This window comes from Salvia hispanica, chromosome 6 (genome assembly GCF_023119035.1).
Source record: "Salvia hispanica cultivar TCC Black 2014 chromosome 6, UniMelb_Shisp_WGS_1.0, whole genome shotgun sequence".
Classification (NCBI taxonomy): domain Eukaryota; kingdom Viridiplantae; phylum Streptophyta; class Magnoliopsida; order Lamiales; family Lamiaceae; genus Salvia; species Salvia hispanica.
The window spans coordinates 18,119,016-18,146,671 of record NC_062970.1 but is presented as its reverse complement, the minus strand read 5'-3'; the positions used below and the strand labels follow the sequence as shown (position 1 = coordinate 18,146,671).

The 27,656-nt window shown below is 38.5% G+C and overlaps 4 protein-coding genes and 1 pseudogene across 17 annotated transcripts; 1 reads left to right on the top strand and 4 right to left on the bottom strand.

Moving 5' to 3' along the window:
- Nucleotides 1–2,981: 2,981 nt before the first annotated feature.
- LOC125192490 (trihelix transcription factor ASIL1) lies at nt 2,982–4,193 on the bottom strand. Its single transcript, XM_048090082.1, has 2 exons — nt 3,570–4,193; nt 2,982–3,495 (listed from the first exon to the last, which is right to left on the bottom strand). The coding sequence occupies exons 1-2, from the start codon at nt 4,029–4,031 to the stop codon at nt 3,157–3,159; spliced, it is 801 nt and encodes a 266-aa protein (XP_047946039.1). The 5' UTR covers nt 4,032–4,193; the 3' UTR covers nt 2,982–3,156.
- A 3,940-nt stretch (nt 4,194–8,133) lies between these two features.
- On the bottom strand, nt 8,134–10,057 carry LOC125196043 (aspartyl protease AED3). The gene is made up of 3 exons (XM_048094398.1): nt 9,549–10,057; nt 8,758–9,232; nt 8,134–8,671 (listed from the first exon to the last, which is right to left on the bottom strand). Exons 1-3 carry the CDS (start codon nt 10,002–10,004, stop codon nt 8,313–8,315), a joined length of 1,290 nt encoding a protein of 429 aa, XP_047950355.1. The 5' UTR covers nt 10,005–10,057; the 3' UTR covers nt 8,134–8,312.
- A 5,798-nt stretch (nt 10,058–15,855) lies between these two features.
- On the bottom strand, nt 15,856–18,143 carry LOC125197121 (hydroxyproline O-arabinosyltransferase RDN2-like). Of its 2 annotated transcripts, none has more exons than XM_048095826.1 (8): nt 17,602–18,143; nt 17,431–17,521; nt 17,174–17,298; nt 16,998–17,095; nt 16,836–16,905; nt 16,663–16,734; nt 16,434–16,547; nt 15,856–16,165 (listed from the first exon to the last, which is right to left on the bottom strand). In XM_048095826.1, exons 1-8 carry the CDS (start codon nt 17,977–17,979, stop codon nt 16,073–16,075), a joined length of 1,041 nt encoding a protein of 346 aa, XP_047951783.1. In that variant the 5' UTR covers nt 17,980–18,143; the 3' UTR covers nt 15,856–16,072. The 2 variants fall into 2 exon arrangements, with proteins under 2 accessions (XP_047951783.1, XP_047951782.1); XM_048095825.1 differs by having other exon boundaries at nt 17,174–17,375; nt 17,454–17,521.
- Nucleotides 18,144–19,913: 1,770 nt separating this feature from the next.
- Nucleotides 19,914–22,674, top strand: LOC125194507 (annotated as a pseudogene).
- Nucleotides 21,624–26,615, bottom strand: LOC125194508. Of its 13 annotated transcripts, XR_007171769.1 has the most exons (8): nt 26,386–26,615; nt 25,248–25,761; nt 24,608–24,726; nt 24,249–24,345; nt 23,376–23,515; nt 22,888–22,981; nt 22,187–22,753; nt 21,624–22,078 (listed from the first exon to the last, which is right to left on the bottom strand). XR_007171769.1 is itself a non-coding variant. In XM_048092767.1 (6 exons), exons 2-5 carry the CDS (start codon nt 25,484–25,486, stop codon nt 23,660–23,662), a joined length of 420 nt encoding a protein of 139 aa, XP_047948724.1. In that variant the 5' UTR covers nt 25,487–25,761; nt 26,386–26,615; the 3' UTR covers nt 23,213–23,515; nt 23,628–23,659. The 13 variants fall into 13 exon arrangements, 7 of the variants coding, with proteins under 7 accessions (XP_047948724.1, XP_047948721.1, XP_047948720.1 ...); XR_007171767.1 differs by having other exon boundaries at nt 22,187–22,981; XR_007171768.1 differs by lacking the exon at nt 22,888–22,981.
- Nucleotides 26,616–27,656: the final 1,041 nt, after the last annotated feature.

Here is a 27,656-nt window from a genome sequence, read left to right as displayed (position 1 = left end):
CTCAAAATTATAAAAAAGGGAAAAAAGAGCTTATATACAAAGCTAATTTTAGTTGTAAATACTCACTTTGAGGAAAAAAGAAAAGGCCATCTATGTATAACAACTCACATACACCAACTACTAGCTACTACCACTGAAACAATAGTTTTACAAAACAAAAAATCTTTGAGCCCCAACGGTTTACAGATAAAGATGTACGAGTCTTTTTTTTTTTTTTAATTATTTCTCAATTTAAGCATGTCATCCTTTCTTCGTATTGTTCCAATTTTATTGGATGTCCATGACGAGACCTTCTGTCCTATTAGAGCATCCACAATAGTAATAGGCCAACCATAGGCCAGCCACTCTCTCTCCCTGCCACATCAGAAGCACTAAAAATCCACCTGCCACGTCAGATTTAGGCCAGCCATAGGCCAGCCGCAATAAAAATAATTCAAAAACAACTACATTTTACGGAATAAAATTTACGATTAAATTACGGAATAAAATATACGGAAAATTCATTCATTTCATTAAAAAAAAAAAGGTACATAGATTAAAAAAAAATACATGATTTTTTTTTAAAAAAAAGGGCTTCCACACACGAGCCCCGCCACTCTCTACTCCTCGTCGTCGCCGTCGCCATCCTCGCCGCCGCCACCCGGGGTATCTGAGCCCGCGTCTGAACCCCCCACCAGTGCCCTCGAGGCATCCAAATCCACCCGCATGTTCTCGAGCATCGAGTAGAGGAACCTCTTCTCCGTGGGGTCGGTTGCGGTCTTCCACTCTTGGAAGACCACGAACATACGTTCCTCCGTGTTTGCACGCGATAATAAAGTGTACGCGCGTGGAGGTGGGGGGCTGCGATGACCTCATGGGGCGATAGGGGGGATCCTCCCCTCGCTGCCCGTTGCGCCCGCTTTTGGCCAACCGAGCGAGGTGGACTCGTTGTTGTTGTCCATCGCTCTATGATGTTCTTGTACAGAAAGTTAGAGAGAGAGAATATTCGTTAAAACAAGTGGTGCAAATGAAAATGAAACTAAAATCGCGTATATATAGGTTTTCAAAAAAAAAAAAAAAAAAAAAAAAAAACGAAAATAGGCGTTGGCCGATCGGCACGCCACAATGGCGGCCAGCGCCCCTGAATCGGCTAGCCCACGCCGATTTTCTAGCCGATTCGCCGCTGGCCGATCGCAATGGTTCGGCTAGTCGATCGGCCAGCGCCGCGAATCGGCTAGCCGGCACTGTGGATGCTCTTAGCATCTTTCTTTGGATCAGGGCTGATGAAATACAATGCTGCCAAGTGCCAAACCTCAAACCTGTAGCACCATCGTATTTGTTACTTGGTCTTGGGAAAAACCGAAAACATAGATATCCTTTAGGACGAATAACGAAAGAGCATATGATCAAAACATAGCATTAGAGTATCCCCATCCGTGCTCTTTGGCAAAAGCACGGATGTGGCCCGGGACCCACTTTTATTCATTTTATACTCACTGCTCTTAGGCAACAGCACAACACCCACATCAATGCTCTTCTGCAAGGACAAGCTCAAGGGTCCCACCATTCCATTATTCAATTTAAATAAAAACATTTTCATAATATTAAAATGCATTAAAAATACCTGGAATATTATTACAAATTAAAAAAAAATTAAAACTACATAATTCAAATCCTAAAAATTAAAAATTACATTATTAAATTCATAAAATTAAAACCCACTACTCGTTGCCGAATTTCGTCTATTTTTGGGATTAAAATAAAATTCAAAAAAATGGTAATAAACGGCTCTATTTTTTGGGAATCCGATTTTTTTTTTTAAATTTTTGGTATTATTTTTTATTTTTTTAAAAAATAAAAGGCAAATCCAACGGCTAAGCCGTTGACCAATCGCGTGCCGCCACGTCACGGACGTGCTCTTATTATCGAGCAGCGTCGTGCCGTCGGCACGGACGGCTTCCATCCGTAAGGACACCGTTGTGGATGCTCTTAACGGCTACAGAACACAACTACTAATGCGTAACCAAATTTCGACATCCATTCACATTGATGGAAGGACTGGTGATAAGTCTTGCTCGGAGGAGCATACTGAGCTTCAATAAGATTGGGAAACCAAAGTGAACATATAACCACTTAAACCTGTCATGATCATTTCTCTACTACCAAATCCATGATGACACACAAATAATTTATGAACTTGTTCTGCATAATTCCTATGATAGACAGGGCATAAAATAATGTGCTAGTAATACAACTAACCATTTTGGCGCGACCAAACAAACTAGAAAGTAGGGTAATGTGTTAAATTCTTCCATTATTTCAGCCTTTCAAGGAACTCTGTTTTTCAGCCTTTAATGGCAACACTATCTAAAAATAATCATTTCAACAACAAACAAAATCCCCTCTTATGCCCAAACTAATCTACCACAGCTATCCACTCCACTTTTCACATGTATGTAAATTTAATTTCTTACAAACAAATGAGGCTAGGTGTTATTGAAGGAATCCATCAACATTCCAAATACTAACATAATTCATTATGGGCACCATTACTTAACAAAAATATACTATTGCAAGTTCTTGTGCCATCACGATACAAGGTCCACAGTCCACACCATGTGGCATAGAAATCAATCATCAGTGGCACATTCCTCTCCTTCACCAACTCCTGGATTTCTTTTTCTACGAATATCAATTAAATAAAACTGCAATTAATTGATTCACATCAATTTTACTTTCAAACTTATGATTTTAAAACTATTTCTGAGTAAAGATAACATATTCTGAATGGGAGAATAAGAATGATCTATCAAATTTTAAAACTTCCCGTTGCCATAATTATTTATCGTACTCCCTAACAAAATTCATGATACACCAAATTGTTTTCTTGATGCTTTTGCAACCTCTAAATCATGTCTTTTTTTGTAATAAATGGAGTGCCACAATATTTCTTCTTTCCCCTCCACGTGAGAAAAAAAATAATTAGTTTGTTGTTTGCAAGGTCATCAAACTAAGACTTGCATATGATCAATCCAGCTCAACAACGTAGTACAAATTAAGAGTATGATGTTAATAGGTGGAGAGGTGAAAATCATATTACGACTTGTGATTTGAAGTAATTGATCCCATAAAAATCTAGTAAGACATATTAGTAGTATATTAATTGATGAAATCGGTTTATTGGATGGATGTTGATCCTCTAGCAAAAAGCTTAGCAATCTGTAGCTGAGTGTTAGCAATGATCTCAGTCCGTTTAAGCTCCAGTTCCCCTCTCTTGGCCTCTGCTTCCGCCCTCATCCTCTCTATCTCTCTCATCGTCTCCATCCTCGACTCCTCCGCCCGCACCACCACCTCCGCCACCCACCGTATACTCTCCCCTATCTCCCAGCTCCCCTCCCTTTCCCGCTTCCTCTTCAATTTCCCCTCACCAATTGCCGCTGTGCTGCTGTCTCTCTCATCAATCGCCTTCTTCGCCGATTCCTCATTCTTGCCGCCCTCTCCCAATCCTTCCTCCTCCTACATCATCAATCCTTCCAATTAACCATCCAATTTAATTTCCACAACCGATTTTGACTTTGATTGATACATACCTTACCCACTCGATCCCGATCGCCGCCGTTCGAATTTTGCGTACATGGAAACTCAGCAGCAGGAGCATCGGCAGCGACTCCGTTATTCCCGCGGAGGAGGAGATCGAGGCGAGGATAGAGCGGCCACGAGGAGGCGTCAGCCGCCGCGGCGGACTCCGATCGGTACCGCTTCTTCATGGACTCGATCTTATTCTTACACTGCGTGAGCGTCTTGGCCGATTTGGAGGCGCCGGCGCGCGCGGAGACGTGCTTGGCGACTTCCTCCCAGTCCTGGCCCTTGAGCTTGGCCCGGTTCCGGAGCGTCCATTTGGCCTCGTACGCCTCGAGCAGGCTCGACACCGCGCCTTCGCTCCACTCGTCTCTCTTCAGCCGATCGCTAACATTTCTCGGCGAGGAAGTGTTAGGGTTTTGATTAGGCGAGAGGAGAGATGGTGCTGGGTTTTGATTATCATCTCTCTCCATTTCCCCTTCTCATAATTAGTTTGGTTAGTATTTTGCTTCTGCTAACATTTTGTGGCTAATTTAGAGAGGGAAAAAGAAGAGAGATAAGCCACTAGCATTTCATACAAAACAAATTGGTGTGAAAATGAATTTGATAAAGCAAGCAATAAAGTAGTGAATGACTAGAGAGTCATCTTCTATTTGTCTTTTTATTAGTCTAGCTAATTATAGGTCATTGGCTTGTTGCATCCTTTTCTATTATTCCTTTGGTGATGATTCGATGATACGTATACGTATAACAAAGGATGATAGTTTGATGCATCGATTTAATTTACACTAGTTATATGAATATATTCTAGTATGTGGTTTAATGTGCCTTTAAGAATCCCAAATTGCAATCAAAGTTGTTGACGGTCAAGAAGTATTCGATTCCCTTGCAACAAGGACAAGATTGGATGATGTAAATTCAAAGGATATTTAATCCCAAAATGACTAGATGAAATCAACACAAAAAAGTTGGAAGGGTTAGATATGATTCTCTCACGATAAAAAATGAATAAAAAAAAAAGTAAAGAAGAGGGTGTGAGGAGTGGTGGTGGTGGTGGACAATGGGAGATGAAGATTAGATTAATTAGGTGAGGTAGTCATATGAGGTAATGATAGTAATCCAACTTTAGGTTCCACTCGTTTTATAGTGTTGATATGAAGCCAACCATGACATCCACCCACCCATAACGGCGGTGGTGCTGGTTCACGTGGGCTTGTCACCACCACCTCCACCATTAATATCCTTTTTAACCATTTTTCCAGCTGACCTTACATCAATCTGATCAGATATTTTTTCCACTGAAAGGTCACTTTTCCAATTACAAATTCCTCTCTATGAACATATGGGCAACCATGAAAAGTAGCACGTCTCACTGATTTGTGTCGTATAAATATTTTTTTATTGCTTTTGTGCAAGCCTATGGATGCATTTGTGTTTATTAAACTATCGAAGCTCACACTACGTAATTAAGACGTAAAGAACATATCCAATTAGTAGTTTGTACAATAAAACAGACTTCCCCTTCTTTTAGACGTTCCTCAAGTTTTATCTTCTTCAATTAATGGACGCGTGCACTAATTCAACCAAGTGTAATTTATTCCATCTTGATTATAAGTCGAAAAATGGAAAAATTGAAATATATACTGCTCCCTCTGTCCCACGATAAAAGTCATATTTCATTTTAATCATAGATAGCAAGTATGTCTCGCATTCCACCGACTTATTGCACTCACATTTTATTATAAAACTAATGAAGTATATTTAAGTGAGACTCATATTCCACTAACTTATTCAATCCACTTTTCTTTACATTTCTTAAAATTTGTGCTCAAGCTAAATAATGAGCATAAGATAGGACATTACAACATGAGTTACTATCTTACTGATAGTATAATATCTATACAAGGTCTCCTATCTTTGTAAAGACACTTGTCCCGTAAGACACCAAACATGCTCTTTTCGCACAGAAGCAAGAGACAGCTCGGAAAGATACCAAAAGATCATTCGGATTTCTACAAGTTAGTTTCGCAATCGTTAAAGGTTGGGTTCAAAGTTGATTTCAAGATGCGATTGCTACATCAAGTACGCTTGCATTATAATGCACAACTTGATCATAGAAGACAAAGGACCAAACATGATTACATGGTTAGAAGAAGATGCCCCACGTCGTCAAGCTCCGCCAATACTACCAACTCCACACACCAATGTGCACCGCCACCAATCCGCGAATACATACGCCGTTAGGAGTCATCTCGCGATTTCATTACCCACGATCAACCATAGCACAACAACTAGTGATTTGAGTTAAGATTATATATTTTACCGTTTCCAATAAAATGCAATTTTAGAATTTTAATTATGTATTTTCTTATTTCCAAACTTGGGTGATGACACGAGATTTTAGGAGATACTCCCTCCGTCTTATTAAGATCATTTACATAGTTCTATCTGATAAAATAAAGTTCTTTTCAGTAGGTGTTTATCTAGAAACCTCATCTCTGTTTAGTGCACATAGATGCCTAATAATTAGTTGCCTTTTAAAATTGCATATATTCATTAATTAAAAATAATTAGATTCATCGGATAAGAAAATTGAAGATAATAGTATAAAGTAGTAAAATTGAAAGTTTGAAAAATGAAAAGCAAAAGGTAATGTATGGAACTACTTAGCTTATTCAATTTGACATACCTCCATCGTAAAAACAAATACTGAAAAGAAAAAAAAGAAGAAGAACTACTTAGCTTATTCAGTGCAAAAGTATCATCAATTCATAGCTTATTCAGGCTTTTCGTGCTTTTTGTTCTTCCACTGATTAAAAATCACTGTAACACTGACTATTGTCGCCCAATAAATATAATCTTCATAAATGATTAATCCAAAAAGTAAACAATGTTCATTTCTGCATATAAAGGAATGAATGAACTTATTAGCTACAAAACCTCTGATAATCTCCGAATTATATTGCCTCAATTTCAAAGGATTTTTTTATCCCATAAAAGACTGCATAAACTCTAGTTCTTACATACAGAATCATGCATGACTTACCAACTCCGGTGCTAATTTCATATCCTTCTCCAAGTCTCCAAAACGAAGATGCTATTATTAGCATACTAGAAGAAACCATGTGAGAAAATAAAGAGGAGAATGTGATATAGAGGTGTGAAAGATATCTCTACTACTATAGAGTAGAGAAAAGAGACTATTTACTACTCTCTCCTCCCACAATAAGAGTCTTGTTTTGTCATTTCAGTATGTCCCACAATAAGAGTCTTATTTCATTTTTATCATAAATGGTAAGTAGGCCTCACATTCCACCAACTTATATCACTCACAATTTATTATAAAACTACTCCATCCCTCCCAGTTTAGGAGTTAGAATTAGTTATGACACAAGTTAAGAAGTTGGTGGAGTGTGTAATAAATGAAGTGAGTTGGTGGAAAGTGAGATGATTTGACTTTTTGGTTTTTTCATTTTTTTTTTTTGTTAATTTTTATATAGATAATGACACTTGGGTGTAGTTTTGATGAATAATGAGATAAAATTTTATGTCTAAATATGGAAGATTCTAAATGTGACTCTTAAACTGGGACGGACTTTTATGGCAAAATGTGACTCTTAAACTGAGACGGAGGGAGTAACATATATAAGTGAGACTCATATTCTATTAACTTATTCAACCCACTTTTCTTTATATTTTTTAAAACGCGTGCCATAATTAAATAGAACTCCTATTGCGGAACAGAACGAGTATTTAGAGAGAAAAAAAATGAATGACGATCTCCTGATTTTTTTCCCTTTTTTCCAGTTATGAACCGAATAAACAAAAAAATTAAATGAGCTTTTTTATTATGCTCAGTCGTAAGATCCATGCACAGTGTTAATTGGCAAATTAGGGACTAGCGGATGGTGTGCTTTTACCCTATGAAAATTGTAAGCATGCTGTGACTTTTTTTTTATTTATAAATTTAAAGGTCATGTCACAGTAGAGTTGAACTTGATACCTTTAGAATCGGGTCTAACCACACTAGCACTATGCCAACATACGTACACGAACACACGCACACCATGCCCTTTGACCTGTAACTCGGTGGTTCAAGCCTTGATGAGTTGTTTTGTAGTGCGCATAGTTTTGAGCATTTGTTGCTGTAATATGACTCCATTCCTTGAAAACTACTTATATTTTGTCATATTCCTTTAACAATCATTACAAAAATCCATTTCCAAAATAATTTTAGGATGTTATACTGTGACTCCATTCCTTGAAAACTACCTATATTTTGTCACATTCCTTTAACAATGATTACAAAATTTCATTTCCAAAATAATTTTAGGGTGTTGTTGCTATAATGCGACTCCATTCCTTGAAAACTACAGTACTTAAATTTTGTCATATTCGTTTAACACAAACGTGTAGTAGTATGACCTTAGAAAATGATAATTTCCCTTAATTTGGTTCCAAAACATAAAAATATGTTGGGATGAATAGTGTAGACTGTAGAACCAAGTTTGAAATAGGTAAAAGGAGTAGATTGCCCGCAGGGGCTTAGCGCAGTTGATTTCGGGGGAGCAGATATTGCTACAGTAAAAGGAGTAGATTTATTTGTACTGCAGGTAGGGTAGGGGGAGTGTTAACACCCAACCCGTGACAAATTACACTCAATTTCAGAAATACAAAAACTAACCCAAAGTCCAAACCCGTGAACGCTCAAATTTAGTAAATAGCGAAATTTCACTGTCGGCACCGACACAAATCTAGCTACACGCCTCACGCGCCACCCCCAGCCTCGACTTGGCCCCGTCGATCAGGATCCGGTGGTTCTGCTGCTGGAAGCTCGCTATCACGTTCAGCGCCGAGTTCAGCGCCCCCTCCGGCGCCGCCGCCATCGCCAGGCATGCCGTGCTCCCGGCGCTGCTCCGGATCACAAAGTTGTCCTGCGGCAGCGTCACGTTCATCCCCGAGAACATGAACGTCATCGTCGGCACGTTGATCGCGCCGCTGTAGCACGTGTCGAACCCTCCCAGCGACGTCACCGCCGCGCCTCGCATCCTCCGCCGCACCTCGTTCCTCACCGCCTCGTACGCCGGCTTCACCAGGATCGTGAACACCGTGCCTAATCCAATCCATTAAATTACAGCAAAGGTTAAGCAAATCGATGGATCAATTAATTGCCATCTCCGATCGCAATTGGTGAAATACCTGAATCGAAAACGGTGCCGGCGCCGGTGTTGGGGTCGAAGGCGAAGGCGGATGGGGGAATGTCGAGGACCTTTCTCCCGAGTCTGATGGCGAGGAGATTGACGTAGTAGAGAGATGATCGCCTAGGGTTCCTCAGAAGGGGAGTGGTTTTGATTCGGATGGGCTGGCTGTGGGGGCCCAGCCTGAGTGATCCGGCGAAGTTGACGGACTTGTAGCCGGGCAAGCAGTAGGAGAATGTGGATTGGTAGAGGCTGGTGGTCTGGCTCATTAGAGATAATGGGCCTCGCCCAAGGCCCAATAGTCCCTGGGCCGGGAACGACGAGCCGGTGCTTTTCTGCACGCACCCGAAGGTGTAGCCGCGGACCGAGTCGGTGGCGAGGGTGATGTTGTCTTGCACTAGACCGGCTGAGATGGAGGAGCTGCCGTACGTCGTGTTGAACCCGCACGACGCGCCGCCGCACCTTCCGTTAGGGACCTATATGTAAATATATCTAATTATACTAGTACTCCCTAACTACAAAATATCGTCATTCAGCATTACTTCAATGTATGTGAAATTTGAAACAAAACAAGTAGGGTCTGATGACACTAGAAAACTAATTGATGGTCAAATTAATTATCTCACTTAACATTTCCTTTTTAATTCGTCTTCTGCTCTATTTTATCTAAGTTTTCATTCTAAAATGTCGCATCACTCAATAGTAGTTCACGGGCCACACACTAAACTGAATATTCTGACAGAGAGAGAAGAGGAAAAGGACAAATAAAGAGGTGGTGGCGCGTGAATTTACCTGGGAGCATTGAGGGGAGCCGCAGCGGAGGGGCTTGAAGGTGGAGGACTTGGCGGGGTCGAAGGTGGAGGAGGAGCAACCGATGCAGCCGGCGCAAGGGATCCAGGCGGCGTCGTTGCTGGTGTCGAGGGCGACGAGGAGGTGCTGAGGTGGAGTGCCGATGTTGACACGGACAATGTAGGTGGGGTTCTGGGTGACGGCGCGGCCGGAGGCGACGGGGACGATGGAGCGGCCGGCGACGAGGCTGGAGAGGTATTGGAGGCGGGTTTTGTCTTGGGCCTGCGAGTCGGCCCATGAGAGAGAGGTTTTGGGCCTGAATGGGGAGCAGGGGCTGTTCACGTGGAGCACTTGGAGGGTGGAGCCGTGGTCGGCGCCGCCGCAGCTGGTGGCCGTGGCGGAGGGTTGGTGGCAGAGGAAGAGGAAGAGAGCGAGTAGTGAGAAGAGGAGAGCGGCCATGGTTATGGTTCAGTGAGTGAGTGAGTGTAGTTTGTGAGCTTATTTATAGCTGAGAATGTGATAGGGGTGACCAAAACGATTTACTACTTTATACTCCCGCCGTCCCCCATTAAAAGTCACACTTTTCCATTTTGGTCCGTCCTCAATTAAGAGTCGCACTTCATTTTTACCATAAATAATAAGTAGGTCTCACATTCTACTAACTCAATTCACTCACATTTTATTATAAAACCAATATAAAAAAATAGGTCTCACATTCCACTAACTTTTTCAACCAACTTTTCTTTACATTTCTTAAAACTCGTGCCCGGTCAAAGAGTGACTCCTAATAGGGGACGGAGGGAGTAATTTTTACTAGAAACACAAAACTCTAAATTTAATTTTAACATGGTAGGAGTATAAAATCAAGCTTAGGTCAAAATATATTTAGATACTGTACATTTTAAATTTGAATATTAGTAAAAAATAAGTTTTCTTAATCAAAATTGAAACTTAAGAAATCAATAAAGACAAATATTGATGAGTTTTATATTTAAATATTACTCCTAGTATTAAAAATTAGTAGTACTAGCATTTTGTTTTTTCTAACCAGCAATACTAGTTATTTATGAGATATGTCAGTATAAATTACTTTTCATATATAAAGATATTAATTCTTGTACTAAAGTTATTGAGTTATCAAAATAGATTATACTAGTAGACATAAATTTTATGTTTGAAATTGGACATGATATAGTAGTAATTAATATTGGAAGAAATATTAGTCATTTATAGTGGGAAAATGGAGTAATATTTAGTAAAATGAGTATTTCCGAATTAAATAATTTTATTATTCAAATTTAACTAATCTTTGTTTTAGATCTGAGTCTTGTATTCAATGGTTTCAAGTGTAGTCATATATTCCATGTGATTTATCAATGATTGCATAAAAACAAGATTTATCCTATGAACTGATTAAAGGTAAAGATGATCGGTTTATTTGAATAATGTTAATATTAGTAAAGTTGCCTTTTTCACAAGGTAAAGATACGTGACTTTAGGTTTGTGGGGTCCAATGCATTTTTTTAGGTTGTGTATTTAAAAGTTTTAGCTTCAATGAGTGCGATGGATATGAATCTAATAGGAAAAGATACACTACTATTGAAAATATTAACAATATTTTTAATTTTACAAAATTCATTAAAATAAAAATTAATTTGTTATTTAATTTATTTATTTCAAGTTACAGGAAAATTAAATAAATTGACTTTTATTTTCTATAATTTTATAGAAATTAAAAATACCAATAATAATTTTTTATATATTATCATCAAACCAAACATTATAACTAAAACAAAATAAATAATGCTAAATGTGCATAAAATGAAAATGATGATCATAGATGCCCGCACAAGGTAGGAAGCTAGCATATCATTTTGTTCAAAAGTTCATATTTAGGAAGAGCAGGAATTTTTTCCTATTTTTCTTCTTAGATAGCTAAATTGGTGAAGGTAAAAATAGAGGAAACCTCAAAGTACTACTTCCTCCGTCCCTAAAAGTTTGTCCTAATTTGAGTTATTCGCGAGTTTTAAGAAATTGTTTAACTTTGTATGAAATGAAGGTGTGAAGTGGAATAAGGGATCCACGTTGAAGAGATTGAAGGATGTATTTAATTTCTATTTTTAAAAAGATTTCAAATTAGACAAACTTTGTGGGATGAACGAAAATAGTAAAATTGTGGGACTAATGGACTAGTTATTATTACTCCTTACCCACATATACCAAAATAATGAAGAAACGAAAGTTGCCAAACTGTGCATCAGCAGTGCCTAGGGAAACAAGTGGCTTCTTAGTTCTTAAACATCAGCTGGTTTTGTTTGTACACTTAAAAATAATTAAGTACTACCACTAGTTACCTAGGTTACAATAGTACTCCATATAATTGCTTGGGTGGTTTAGAGATCATGCTAAATTAGATTAGTAGTATCTACCAATAGATTTGAATAATTAAGCTCAATTAAATCGAGGACAGTTCTTGTTATAACCTTTTGTATGATGATATGCTGACCCTTTCACGTTTCATCTAGCTATAGCAGATTTGTAGCATTTGTTTGTTTGTAATTTGTATTCCCCTCAAATGGGCTAAATGCCTACTCACATGGTGTTATAAGGTAGTATGTTATTGATTCAAGAAATACTTCATCATACAAATCTCCACTACATCTTTCACATTTATATCTTTTGTTAATATTAAAATACTAACTTTGTAAATATGTGATATATATGGCATTTCTTTGGGTTGAGGCAAGCCCTCATATGCCTTGGTCTTAAAGCAAATATATACTCCTACAATGATATGATACAATTATTTCTCCTCTCTTTAGTCAACATTTTATTGGAGCAAGGCACGCCATATATATTATCACATTCATTCCAACCCCTTTCAGATCGATGTCACATGGAGTACTATATGTCGGTTTTACAAATTACAATATGGTTTATGTTAGTATTTTTTTTCTATTCTTCAAACTGTTGCATATGAAGTGGGGTACACATGTGCACCGACGAGTGAAACTATAGTAAATTTCCACACTATTGGAAATATATAAATGTGTACATGTGTTTAATCGCTAGTGTGCAAAACTAAAAATAGAGAATGTATCTCAATTTATGGACATTTTGTCTTTACTTTGTTTGTGTATGTGTGAATCCGAGAATGTTGATCTGGCTTGTGAGAGTAGCTCCATGTACTACAAAACAACGTTATAGTACTAATTTAATTGTGACAGCGTAACCAAGATTTCATTCCTGTATTTAATTCTAGTTTTCTGAGTAGATGTTCGGTTTAAAATAATGGCATAATTAGAGATACATATTTTCTCTTGTACTGCTAACCAGTCAGAGCATGTGAAGGTAGTATAAGTATATTCAAATATCAAAATGCTTGGCAAGTGTATATATATACACTGATGAGATCATGAGAGCTAACGCATACAAAATTGGAACCGTGTGGTGCTGCATTCTATGTTGGGGAAGACCTAATGATCGAATCTGAAATTTTAAGCATATCGGTGCTGAAAATATTCAATTTTATATAGTATATAGGAGTACAATATTTATGAAACACTAGATGATAATTGTTTTCCACTTATCACCATCACACCATGTCTGAAAACCATCAAAGAATAATTTTATTATCAATTAAAAAAATATCTCTCAGTATACAATTAAGGCATTTTTAGCTAAAAAATCATTGAGACGAAGTAAAAACAAGAAAACAAAATATGGTGCAAATAATGATGCTGTGGGACGAATTTGGTTTCTAGAACATTTTTTGGTTCGTTCTTGTGGTTTGCCATATGATTCACTTGAGACTGAATTGAACTAAATTAATTTACTTATTCACAAATAATCATCAATTAAATACATAATTATTTATCAATTAATTAACAACATACCAAAAAATCAAAAACACATACATATAACTATATAAGCAATCACATTTCTAATTTGCCTAACCACCTAGGGTTTATACAGAATTAATAAATTGCTAAATTAGTTAATTTAGCATCAATCACATTTTTAATGTAGATATACTACTAAAGGGCATTTTCATTTTCTCAACTCCTATCTAAACACAAACTCAAATATTATCTGAACAACACCACCTTAAGGTTTTGCATATGTTTTCATTCGTGGATGGTTAATTGATTAATGGCTGTGGAAATTAAAGTAATTCAGCTATTTCTTTGATATTTTTGGGCTTCTTTTTCAGCTCGTGTGATTTATTGGGATCGTATAGAGAAGATTGGATGGTTTTGAACTCTAATTGTATAAGACTAATTCAATTTCTTTTCTATTTGTTTACTTCTGCTTCTAAATTCGGTATTGATTGAAAATTTCATAATCATAAGAGCATCTGCAGCGGTGCTCAAACCGCTGCTTGTCCGTCCGTGCCGCTGAACACTCGCACGTCCGTCCGCCGATGGAGCCTGTCCGTCCGTGCCAGCGGCACGGCGCTGCTCTTAGCTAAGAACACGTCCGTGCCGCTGAGCACCATTACGTGGTAGCTTCTGATTGGCCAACGGCATAGCCGTTGGCAATTTCGTTTTTTTATTTTTTATTTTAAAAAAAATCGAAATTTATTTTAAAAAATGTTTTTAAATAAAAAATATATATTTTCCCACTTCCCAAAAAAATATATCCGTTTTCTACCCACTTTTAATTTATTTTTTAATTTTTTTTTCCCCAAAATTCACATTTTCATCTATAAATACCCTCACTCCAACACAAAAAAAATCACATTCTCATCTATTATCTATACTATCATCATCTACATTCTCTCATCTTTTTTCCTCATACTCTATCATCTAAATTCCCACCACACTACACAATGTTCGGCTCCGGTGATCATCCCTCCGGCAATCGCGGTTGGAACCACGATTGGTTCGACTCCGAGGCCGGATATAGTCCGGAAATCCAATTTACGGCCCCTCCTCAAACCCAAGGTTCGCAAGCTCCGGGTGGCTACCGTCCTTACCCGGTGCACGACCAAAACGCCCGGATTCGGGTGGGCACCCGAACCCGGATCGGGAGGGAGCAGCAGCTCTACTCCTACTCCTACTTCTCTTGTTCCTACTCCTCCTGTTCGTGGCACCCGCACCCCGTACACTCCGGGTGAGATGATGGCAATGTTCAAAGCCTACTTGGCAGTCTCCAAAGATCCAGACGTTGGCACGAACCAAGCCGGGGAAACTTATTGGTGGCGCATCACTCGCCTCTACAATGAAACCCGGCCGGAGGGAACCATATATCGCAATGATAGTATGGTTCGCAATTGCATGTTCAGATGCAACGAGGCAATCGGGAAGTTCCAGGGGATTTACCTCCAGGAAGAGCGGTCGGCGGGGAGCGGCACGAACGAGCTCGACATCATCAGTGCCGCCTTGGCGACCTACCAACGGGAGGAGTTCAAACCGTTCAAGTACCTCGATTGTTGGCAGGAGGGGCGCCTACATCCGAAGTATAGGGGCGGCATAGTAGCATCCTCCTCCAGCTCCTCCAGCAAACGGTCGAGGTCGGTAGCTCTATCCTCCTCCGATGATGTGGCTACCCAGCTTGCCGGAACGCTGGCCCGAGCGGTTCCCGCCGGCCGGTCGGAAGGAAGAAGGCGACGACCACCCGCCGCCGCGCCCCGACTCCATCCGCCGCCGCCGCCCCCGCTCCCTTTGTGCCTCCTCCACTCCCGAACAACTCGTTGTGGGCCATCTTGAGTCAACTCTATATGAACGATACGTCTCGGATGACTCCGGATCAACTTGCAACACATGAGCAAATGATCCGGGGTCTCAAGAGGCAATTGGGGATAGAGGACTAGTCTTCCACGTGTGTAATTTTTAATTTGTAGGATTTTAATTATGTATTTTTTATTTTCTAGGATTTTAATTATGTATTTTTATTTTTTAGTATTTTAATTATGTAATTTGTATTTTATAATGTATTTTTATAATGTAGAAATGTTTTTAATAATAGGAGTATTTAAATTGAATAATAGAATGGTGGGACCCTTGAGCTTGTCCTTAGCTAAGAGCACGGATGTGGGTGTTGTGCTCTTAGCTAAGGACAAGGAGTAAAAGTGGGTTCGGGCCCACCTCCATGCTCTTAGCTAAGAGCACGGATGGGAATGCTCTAAGCGTTGAGCTATTTCGATGCAATCATTCTCCCAAAATTTTCTACTGTACTTATTCAATTATTTGGCTTTGCTTTGATTGGAGAGATGCAAATAATAGAGACACAAATTAAATAAAGGTGACAAAAAAATGGAAATCTCAAGACCAAAAAAGCTAAAAACTGCAAAATAAAAGTGCAAAAGTGTCTCAAAGGGGATTACATCTTTATTCATTCTGGTAATAATATTTTTTCATGAGGTATCAAAAAATGCAACCATTTTTGCAGTTTACTAAAACAATTACCTGGCCAAATGAAAAATCTATATATAGCTACCTGATTTGAAACTGTAAAAAGAAATGTGGAGAAGAACAAAGGCCTTACACAGCTACTCCTAAACCTGGTTTTTTCCTAAGTATACATCAACTTCTCCCAATACTAGAGCTGTTAACTTCTGTTGTTTGCCAATTGGGAAGCTTAGCGGTCGCTTCGTTCACCAACCTTACAAGAGTGACCTGCATAGACGAACGAGGTTCAAGTGAGCAATCATCGGGACGTTGAATACCTTCTTGGTCATGGCCTAAAACCAGACCACAATTTGCAACGAGTGCATTTAGAGTGCGATTAGCATGTCGCATCCGCCCATAAACCAAAGGAAAAACGCGCGATTTTTCAGCTGATGAAGTTCGTTGAAACAACACTATATATCAGATCAGACTACTTGAACATTTCTACATAATAATAGCACCATAAAAATTTTGATGCTATGCTGTAACAACGTACCACACTTTCAGGGACACCGCGAGGAGGCAATGGAAGATTCCGAGGCGGAGGTGCATCAAGATACGCTCGCTTATCAAAACGCCACTCCCCAACTTTTGGGTAGATTAACTCTCCCTGAACATTGATCACATCATGGGAGATCAATTGTCAACCCGAAACAGATAACAATGTCGTCTTATGTGACTCGAGTATGATCAAAAGAGTTCACAATTTCCACATCATACTTTACCTTCAAGTTGAAGTCACATGCATAAGTGTAATGAAGAATAAACTTGGTTTGTGTTTCCAAGTCATAAGGAGGCTGAAATCAAGAATGCAAATACCATTTAAATTTTGAACTGATAAAAAAAGTTAGCAATAATAATACTTACTACAGAAACAATTCTGGATGAGGAGCAAAACCTGCAAAATGAAGTCATTCCGAAGAATATGCTGCACCCCGTGAAGAGCTGAGGCCACCGCATACCCATACCTTTCATTCGACAACGAAACATTAGAAAAGACGCTAAATCAAGCTTGAAACTCACACTACATAGTCAGTCGATGCTTCTAAAATGTGCTCACATTTCCAACACCCATCCAAACTTACGATCCGTCTCAGGATCGTTTTTCATTTTCAACGAGACGTTCAACCAGGTTGGTGCAATTTCCTTCAGCAAATCCTGGTGTATGTCAACATCATTAATTAGTCCAATTTGACAAGCAAGATTCAAGCAACAAAGAAAGCACATATATTCAACCTTCTTAATTATAACCGGAGAGTTTCCTATGGGATCAACATTCGACACTGGCCCCATCGCCTCAGGGAAGAACTTACGAATGAGCTTCTCATTTTCTACGGGTTTGATATAGAAAAACGGGAACGCTACAGGATAATCTCCGTAAGCCAAATTAGGCAGTGGTTTTAGAAATATGTGATCAGGCTCTGCCATCATTATATATCTGCAGCAGCAGCAGAAAATGAGGATTTTCTTCCAACTCGAAAACTAGTCCATACCTTTCAAGAGAGAGCAAACCCACTCTTCTTCAATCGTCGACTTCTCCAGCCATTGTACGAAAGCCCAAGGCCTATTTAAGACAACATAGCCCTGGACACATAACATGACATTTTCAACTAACTCAATGCACAATTCAAAGGCGTGATATAACTGAGCAAGAGTTGTCTCACCCGGTCCAAACCTGGGGGTAGAGGATCAACCACGACGGTGGGAATCTCATCCATGAGGTTGTCTGGACCCCCGGAATGAAGGATTCTGGTGAGCTTTCCCATGTTTGATCCGGGAAGATCCTTCTTATTCTTGTACCAATAGTACATTATACGGCACTGCCATTTGCTGTAAGGCGTGTCGGTAGCTGTCAGGGCAACGTGAAAAGGTCGCTGATGATTCCTCGATCTTTTCACATGCTCTGGCATCTCAACCAAAGGATCCAAGACAAATTTGTTCTGCTTCTCATTAGATGTTACAATTATAGACACAAAATTATAGGTGAAGAGGAAACTCCCAATAGACAAGAGTGCCATGAACAAGGCTGGTGGATTCCTCATATTGTTTCAACACATAAATATCAAAAACAATTCAGTCTTGTTGATTCAAGAATTTAATCAACAAGAATTGAAGTGTTTCATTCATACAAAGGAAAAAAAATGAACTAAACACTCTCCCTTAATTAGTCCAAAACCAACTCTCTACAAATAATAGATTATCACCAAAAATTACAAACCAACAATAGACACACACACACTACATACATATACATGAGGAATGGAGAGTGATGTGAGATTCCACTGTACACACTGCTATTTAAAAACAAAATCATTTCACAATCCATCGCTTTTAATTCCTTTTTCCTCTCTAATCTACTTTCTTTCTTTAATTGTCTATAATATCTTTAAAACTTTATGCAACTTTGCTTTAATATTATCAGTATCTCTGCATTTATATGCAATTTGCTTTACTATTTATCAATATCTCTGCATTTACTTTACTACTATCACCATATCTGTACATCTATTCGAGGTATAATCACAATATCTCTACATTTACTTTATGCAATTTTCTTTACTATTATCACAATCTATCTCTAAAATAACAAATTTTACCCAAAATTTCATATTTTCATACGAAAGTGAAAATTTAGTGAAAAAATCATGAATTTTGACATTAAAGTCAATTTGTCACGATTTAGGATTCCGACTAAATCAAAGCGACATTGCAATCAAAAAATTAAAACAATATCATTTTTAAATATTATATTGAATAATAGTTTTGTTTCGAAAAAGATTGAGATCTTTTGTAAAACTGAATAAGCTAAAGCAAATAAGGATTTTTTCTTGAATATTTAAGTATATTTTCGTACTCCGTTTTCATATACATTAAATAAGACTTTAATTTGTGAATGACACATTGCTTAATGCAAATAAAAGAAGTGTTTTTTATAATATCAAACTCAAACAACACTTGAAACTTTGAATCTGTGAGGGGATATCTCCAACTCAAGTCTTCTCTTGATAAGATTTTATTCGACAATAGTATAGTAATAGTATTTCTCGCAAATCAACTACCCTTTGTCCAACCTGCCAAGGTAGAGGATTACAAAAATATTACACTTTCTCAGACATCAAAAAAATGTACCAACGACGTATACTCAATGTTATCCACAAAAAATGAAGAAATAACATGAACTTATAATTAATACAGAGTATATTAATAAATTTAATAATAATTGTAAATCGGTTAGTAGGAATAAAACAACGTATTTTGATCCATTACAAGTCCAATGCATCCGCATAAATTTATTAGCTACTATTGCACCCGCCATCATCATAAAATCATTTATCATGATCTAGAAAATAATAATGTTAAAATGAGTTTTGAGATGAAATTGCAAACTAAAATAAGAATGTCCAAACTGAGCACCACTATCGTTACCATCCCTCCATTTGTTAGGTGCGCAAGAAGATTTAGGAGCCTATTCAGGAGAGGAAAAACAATCGTATTTGCTCAATCTTTGGCGTCAAAAAAATTGTCTCAAAATCCAAGCTTTATTTAGTAAAAAGAAACGATGTAACATAATTTTTAAAAATAGTAAACTCCTTAGAGAAAAGTAGAAGAAAGGTTGCATGCTTATGATTTGTTCTTGTCTTTTGTTTTTCTTGTCAAATAATCATATAGCTCCTGTTTCATAAAATCTTTGACACCCATTTTGAGGAAATAGATTTTTTTACAAGGAAACAGGCCAATCATCTCCATAAAAATAAGTAGTGGAAAGAAAAGAAAAAAGGTTCATAGAATAAAACTGGGGATGTTGATGATCCCCTTATGAAAATGCTCTAATTTGAGAGATTCAATCTCATCATAGAGGGGAGAAAATGAGTGTTGATAATATATCAGAGGTGAGATTCTTGAAAGAAACAGAATATGATCTTGGGTGAGAAAGGAGAAGGATGAGAGTGGAGAGAAAGTTGGAAGGAGGAGGAGGATGAGTGGCATTGTCAAAGTGTGGGAAGCGAAGTTGAAGAAATCTCGAGGCACGGTGAAGAGGAGGGCCAACAGCATATTTGCAGCCATGTCAGTTGCCCATGTGGACGATGAGCATCCCCACGTCGACAAGGACTTCCCCAACCACGACACCTACTCTGGCCAATGGTCAGACAACTGGCCCCACGGCCACGGCACATGCTCTTGGGCTGATGGTTGCACCTACGAGGGGGACTGGCACCACGGCTGGATGATGGGCCACGGCCGGTTCACCTGGCCCTCTGGAGCCGCCTACGAGGGTGGATTCAAGAGTGCCTTCATGGAGGGAGATGGCGTTTTTGTAGGCTCCTCTAATGAGAGGTATACTGGGGCTTGGCAATCCAACCTCAGGCACGGTAAGGGCGTCTGTCAATACTCCAACGGGGATAAATACGAGGGCCATTGGCGTCGCGGCCTGCCTGATGGAAAGGGAAAGTATAGCTGGATTAACGGGAACCAGTACGTGGGGCATTGGAGGAGGGGGAGAATGAATGGGAATGGAATCATGGTTTGGGCTAATGGGAATAGATATGAAGGTAGTTGGGAGGCTGGGTTGCCCCGGGGCAATGGGACCTTCCGTTGGGTTGATGGTAGCTGCTATGTTGGGGTGTGGAGTAAGGATCAAAGTGAGCAGAGCGGGACTTACTATCCATCGAGTTCTCATTCGGGTAGCTTTGAGTGGGATCCTCAAGAAGTGTATTTGGAGAATCTGAGTGATTGTAGGATCCATCCTGGTGAGGAGATTGGTGACTACCCTTGTATGAAGATGTTGAACTGGCCTTGTGATGGGGAGGAAGTTCTAAGGAATTCTGCCGTGAATAATTTGAGGGCGAGCTCTGTGGATGGAGGGGGGTTGAGCAATGCAGGCTCTGAGTATAGTTTTGATGGGAGCAGTGCTCGCTTTGAATCTGGTAGGGATTTGGGGGAGGGGTCCCCCGGGACAGGGAGGGCTGAGGATTTGGATACGGTGGCTAGAGGGGTCGGGAGGCCACATATCGTTATCAAGCCAACCAAGAGGCAGGGGAACACTATATCCAAAGGGCATAAGAATTATGATCTCATGTTGAATTTGCAGTTAGGGATAAGGTAATTTGCCTTCTAATGTGCAAGGAATAAAAATGATTTGGATGATGTTAGTCTTTTTTGTGAAGTTGCCACTACAGTTTGAGTTTATCTGATAGCCTTTGTAACACATAAGTTTAGATTTCTTGAATGCAGTTTCAAATACATTTGAATCGAGTTCATGTTGCTGTAGGCATGCTGTGGGAAGACCTGCTCCATCGACAACTCTTGATCTAAAACCTTCGGCTTTTGATCCAAGGGAGAAAGTATGGACAAAGTTCCCTCCTTCGGGATCCAAACACACCCCGCCTCACCAATCGTGTGATTTCAGATGGAAGGACTATTGTCCATTGGTTTTCAGGTGAGGTAGTGTTATTGTTTTCTCTAGATGTTAAGCTCGAGTCACACCAGTCTCACCAGATAGGCTTTTCATTTCCTTTCAGGGCGCTTCGGCAATTGTTTAAGGTGGATCCTGCTGATTACATGATATCCATATGTGGAAATGATGCTCTCCGGGAGCTCTCCTCACCGGGTAAAAGTGGAAGCTTCTTCTACTTGACCAACGATGACAGATACATGATCAAGACCATGAAGAAGTCAGAGGCAAAAGTGAGTTCAAATCTATTATATTAATTTCAAATCTTGAACATACAAGATATAACATAAGAGATGGTTGTTTAGCAGGTGCTTATCAGAATGCTTTCAGATTACTATAAGCACGTCCGTGCGTTTGAAAACACCCTTGTCACCAAATTCTACGGTCTCCATTGCGTGAAGTTGACTGGCGCTGCGCAGAAGAAGGTAACCAACAAGAACACACATTCATTTTGCTATTAATATCATCCATTCATTCTCATAATGTGATTGACTCAAGCAGGTGCGGTTTGTGATCATTGGGAATCTGTTTTGCACGGAATATGCCATCCACCGACGCTTTGATCTGAAAGGCTCCTCCCACGGCCGCCTAACTGACAAGCCCGAATCAGAGATTGAACCAACCATGACCCTCAAGGACCTCGATTTGAACTTCATATTCCGTTTGCACAAGTCTTGGTTCAGAGATTTCTGCAGGTATAATCCAATCAATCAAAACTAGTGTCAAATTAAGGAATCTAGTTTGATTCTAAAATATCTATGTTGTGTATAGTCAAATAGACAGAGACTGTGACTTACTTGAACAAGAGAGAATCATGGATTACAGCCTTCTTGTTGGCATTCACTTCAAAGACCTGTCCAATGCCGGGGAGCCCCTAATTATGGGTGCCCGAACGCCTCTAGGCAACGGATCACCGGACCTCAGCCAGTAAGATGCTTCCCAAAATCAATCAATCTTCTTATTCCTATCAGAAAAAATGACAAGTGGTTGTGGCAGGTCGACAACATTCAAACTAGGTGCCAACATCCCTGCACGAGCCGAGCTGACAGTAAGGAAAAATAATGGGGAGGCTCAGCTAGTGGGAGAGCCGACAGGGGAGTACTACGACGTGGTCCTCATTTTCGGCATCATTGACATCCTGCAAGACTACGATATTAGCAAGAAGCTCGAGCACGCCTACAAGTCATTCCAGTTCGACCCGACCTCTATCTCAGCTGTGGATCCCAAGCAATACTCCAAACGCTTCAGGGATTTCATATTCAGAGTTTTTACAGAAGACGGTTGATGATGGATCCATCTTGTTGTATTTATAGCTACCATTTTTGTACCAATTCTTTTGGTCCAAGGCCACTACACAAAATAAGCTTTGTACACAACAACGGCAATGAGATAATATACAATACAAGGAAACATAGTACCAATTATTAGTACCTCGTCATGTTTCCTACTTAGAATTCGGAATAGTTTTTACTTTTCATATACTTTGATTAATGCTTACCATTATTACATTTTTTGGCTTGTCTTTGGCCATGTAGAAATGGTCTGACCTTTGAATTATTGCAAAAAGAAGTTGACTTGAAATAATCTGGATACTGAGGTGGAAAACTCAAGTTAATTTGGATAATTTAATTTAATTTTTAAATTATGTGGAAATATATTTTTCGGTTAAGCATCAAAACAACGTCAAAAATATACTTTCAGCACCACACTGGAGCCATTTCAATGTCATTTTGATGCTCAAGTTGAAAATATATTTTCTAACCGATTTAGATAATTTTCGCCATATCAGCCATATCTGCAACTCGTCAACTGAAATGGGGAAATAAGAGAACAACAAAAATAGAGGCTGGATTCCCATAAACTATTTCCTATGTGTCTCTAATATAAACTCATCAGCTATACAAATACAATTATACAAGGGAATATATATGATATGTACACATTATATTACAACATTAGCAAAATGAAATAAGACCTGGATATTACCATGGTTCAGAGTTTTTGAAAAGGATATTCCTGGGCTCCGGTTGTTTTGACCAACCAACCTCCATCAAAATCAGGTTCAGTCGTACTACTAGTTTCTCTACGGCTTCTTCCTCGACATTGGTGTCCGAACCAGTTTGCTACTGCAAATAAAATGCAACATTGAGTCACTCAACTAAAAACAATTAAGTACTCCTCGTAATGCTTAAGGAACTGCAGTGCTTCCTCGTAATATCCATAATGGTAGAGGAGTACAGCATAGTCTCTTCGTTCCTTAGGATCATGCTTCAGTACAATAAGGTGTTCACATGCTGTTACAAGGCATAAATTGTTAAAATGATAATGAAATAAGGGCACCTCTGGAAAGCTAGTTCACCAACACCAGGTATGCACAAGCTAGAGTCTTCGAAGAGTGTATCTTGGGTTATATTATGTTGTTCAGACGATTACATCTCATCATTGTTGGTAAATATCCAATGGTTCTAATTGTCAATAGTTATACTTATGAATAAGATGATTATTCAACAAAGCCTTGGTAGAGGGTAACAAGATCAGATCTCACAGCTGCCATATTATTGTAAAGGTTCCACTAAAATGGCTTTGATGTCAAGTAATTCACTGGATATTAGACAATTTTCCTCACAAATATCTTGAAGTTTCAGATGAAGTGGTCATGTAAGTAAACTGGAAGTAGTAAAAGTTCTAAATAAAGAAGATTAACCAAACATGTTCCCAGTATCTTATTCTAGGACTTTTCTGAAATCATGTCTGTCTATTAGAAACCTTTACCAAACTTATGAAAGAATGTATTCACCATGTTCAGTAGATAATGGCCAATTAAAGTGACTGGAGCAGGAATACCATAGAGTAAGATACCTGATAATGCACGACGCATATCTCCAAAATGAACACTAGTCCAAAACCTCGTTGCAGCCGATGGCGGGCAACCTTGGCAGAGGCAAGCCATGAGGCACTGTATTGAGCAAAGTAGGATGGAGCACGGAAAAGAAAGCATCCTTCATTATGGGCCCGATCATTTTGAAGGATTATATCTCATGATTGAATGCATATTATGTTTGGTTCATGAGATTGAATCTCACAACTTAATCATAGATGAATAATTATATGATAATGAGTCTAGACATTCTCCCTACAACTAAAATAATACTTATAGACAATCATATGATAATTAGTTATAGCAACCGAACGACACCTATATAGATTGTATATACTACCTTTCATTAGCATTGTTGGCACCAGTGACGCAATGAGCAGCTTCTGCGGCCCTTAGGAATGAACTCCTAGCATGATCAAGTTGATATGGCCAGAAAGCATTCTTTAAATCTTTCAGTATCTGCACAAAATGGGAACAACATTAGGTTACCACCAACCCTTTAATTCCAAGATCCCAAGGGTATATTGAGGAATTGTTCTTTCCCCTAGCACATATCATTAAATTTGATGATAAATAAACTGGTTGCCGACTCAGTTAAATCTGTGTTAAAAGATGTTAAAGGATAAACAGAATTCTTGGAGTCTTAGATGGAAAATTATAAGGTTATTTACCCAGTGAATATATCTTAGATTTGATTTAAAGTTCAACATGTGAGGCTTGGTCTTTTCATAGCAAAATAATAAAAATGGCATCTGGCATATCTAGGTGAAATGGAAGCATAACTAATGGAGTACAATGTTGGATGCCTACAAACACATTAATTGTAATATTTACTCAGGGGCTCCTACATACTTGGTCTGACTAGGAAGTTCTCCAATGTGATTTCAAATACCAAGATATAAAAGGAGCAAACGCAACCATCAAACACAGTCTAGTCAAAGATCATGCAGGACAAGTTCAGAAGGATTCCCACAACTGACCTTCCGTAAAGGATCATATGGCCCATATTTAACTAGACAGCAATTAACAAAATTATCACCTCCACTAGTAAAGATTGTGATGTCATAATATGTGATTGATCAGATTCTTTGCTCTTTTGTTTTAGATACCCTCTGGGAGAACTATGTAAATCACGGGGAAAGAAGATTTCTACATCAAAATTCAGGACACCCAACATGTGAAGAATCTGTAGAATCTCTGAGTATATAAGGGAGAGCATGGAAACAGAGGTATAGGTATCGTTCTAAACAGTCAAGAAAATTGTCGGGTGAGGATCTAAATGAGGAGCTGTATTGAGAGCAAAATCCCATGGAGAGGGTATCTAATCTAATCAACTGGCAATGGAACAGAAGAGTGCGAGATGAGGGGGTCATCTTCAGCTGTGATATGAAGAGCTGCTCTGGCTAAATCTACCCCTCTATTAACAGCGATACTTGTTCCTCTCTCAATGTCAGAGAACTCTTTTATCAGCGAGCAAAAGCCTACCCTTGCAGCCTGTTCAACAGAGACATAGTTAAACATTGATCCCACAAGACAAACATAAAAATAACTTCTGAATCAAAGGAGAAGAAATCACAAAAGATATTTCTACTTCCAAACAATTACTATCTTTTTGTGCCACTGTCAGCAGGGTTTACTAACAAAAGAGGTAAAATCAATCTTTTGATATAACAGCCACATCCATTATGTACATAATGTAAATTCTCTTAACAAGTTGTATGACCACTACCATTGACTCACATTATTCCACATTCCTCAACAAGAATCACAGCACATTCTGTAAACAATTTCAACATGACATTCAACACATTCTTCCGCCAACTATCACACAAAAACTTGCTTGCAGATTCCAGAATTCTGAGTGATGAAAATCAATACTATCATTCTGATTCTGCAAACACACTTAGAAGACTAGACTGTAAATTCTAAATTTAATTAAATTTAGATATAAACCATGATAATGCTTTCCGTATTGATCCCGACCTACTTAGAATAATCGCTGCAGATTACCGAATTTCGCAGTAAAATTGATCGAATAGTTGAGTTCACAAACTATTCCATTCATCAACAAGCAGCCACGCCACATGAAAAATTTTACTTAAAGCAGATAAAATTGACCCTGGCGCGTGAGACGCATCGATGCCGGAAGAATCAAGCGCATCATGAAGCACAAATTTGAAATCATCTTCAGCGGATAATCCACATTTACAGCGGCTCCGAGTGGAAAGATGGAATTGGAATTTGGAGAGTGTCAGTCCATGGAAGAAAGTTGCACGTTGATGAAGAAGATAATACTAAGCTGCTCGATTGGAAAGCCATAATTGATAATTGCAATCGACAACTAACTATTTCATGGAATTATTGAGCTGCTAATATCTTTATCAATTACTCCCTTCATTCCTCTTTTTAACTATTTATTAAACCATTTTTATAAAACGAGGGTAGAAAAGTCAAAGAGTTAGTATGACTGTAGGACTGAGGGAGAACATTGAAATAAGTTTAATCATAAATTAAATATATATCTTGAATCTCGACCTTTTTTCTGAAATATCAGAAGAGAGGATAATCAACTTAAAAGAAAGTTAATAGTATCTATTTTCACACTCTACATACATTATTAATTTCAATCGACAATTGTTTCTATGGGACCGACAAAAAAATATATTCATTCTATTTTTATAGGATGAGATGAGTATTTATTTCTCTCTCCTATTTTTTCCTCCCATACATTAAGAGATAATACGTGAGTTCTATCTCCCATTTTTTTCTCCCATATATTTCTCAAATAAATTTCAATCCCCTATCTTTCTATGTCAAACTTGTCTCATCTCTTTATCTATTTTAATTCTTTTAACAAATTATTTAATTTTGCTAAATAAAATATAGTGCTCCTAGTTGAACTATATTTTGAAAACTTTACATTTTCTTTAAGTTTGTCAAGTATGAATGGTAGTGGATACAAAAAAGTGAATTGGTGAAAATTTGTTAAAATCAATACTCAATTTAGAACACTGGGATCATACTGGTGAGAAGGAGTGAAATAGGAAATACTAGAACTCCCATATTATCTCCTAATGTATGTGAATGAACAATCTTTTATTCATTGTTGAATAAAAGATTTAGTGCAAAAGTAAATGCTCCCTTCGTCCCACATAAGAGTCACATTTGGTGTAGGCACGAGTTTTAAAACATGTACGTAAAGGATATGGGTTGGAAAAATTGAAGGAATATGGAGTACACTTTTTTATATTAGTTTTATAATAGTGAATGAAGTGAACTAGTAGAATATGAGACTTACTTATGGTAAAAAATGAAATGTGACAATTATTATTGAATGGACCAAAATGACAAAATATAACTCTTATTATGGGACGGAGGAAGTATGTTTT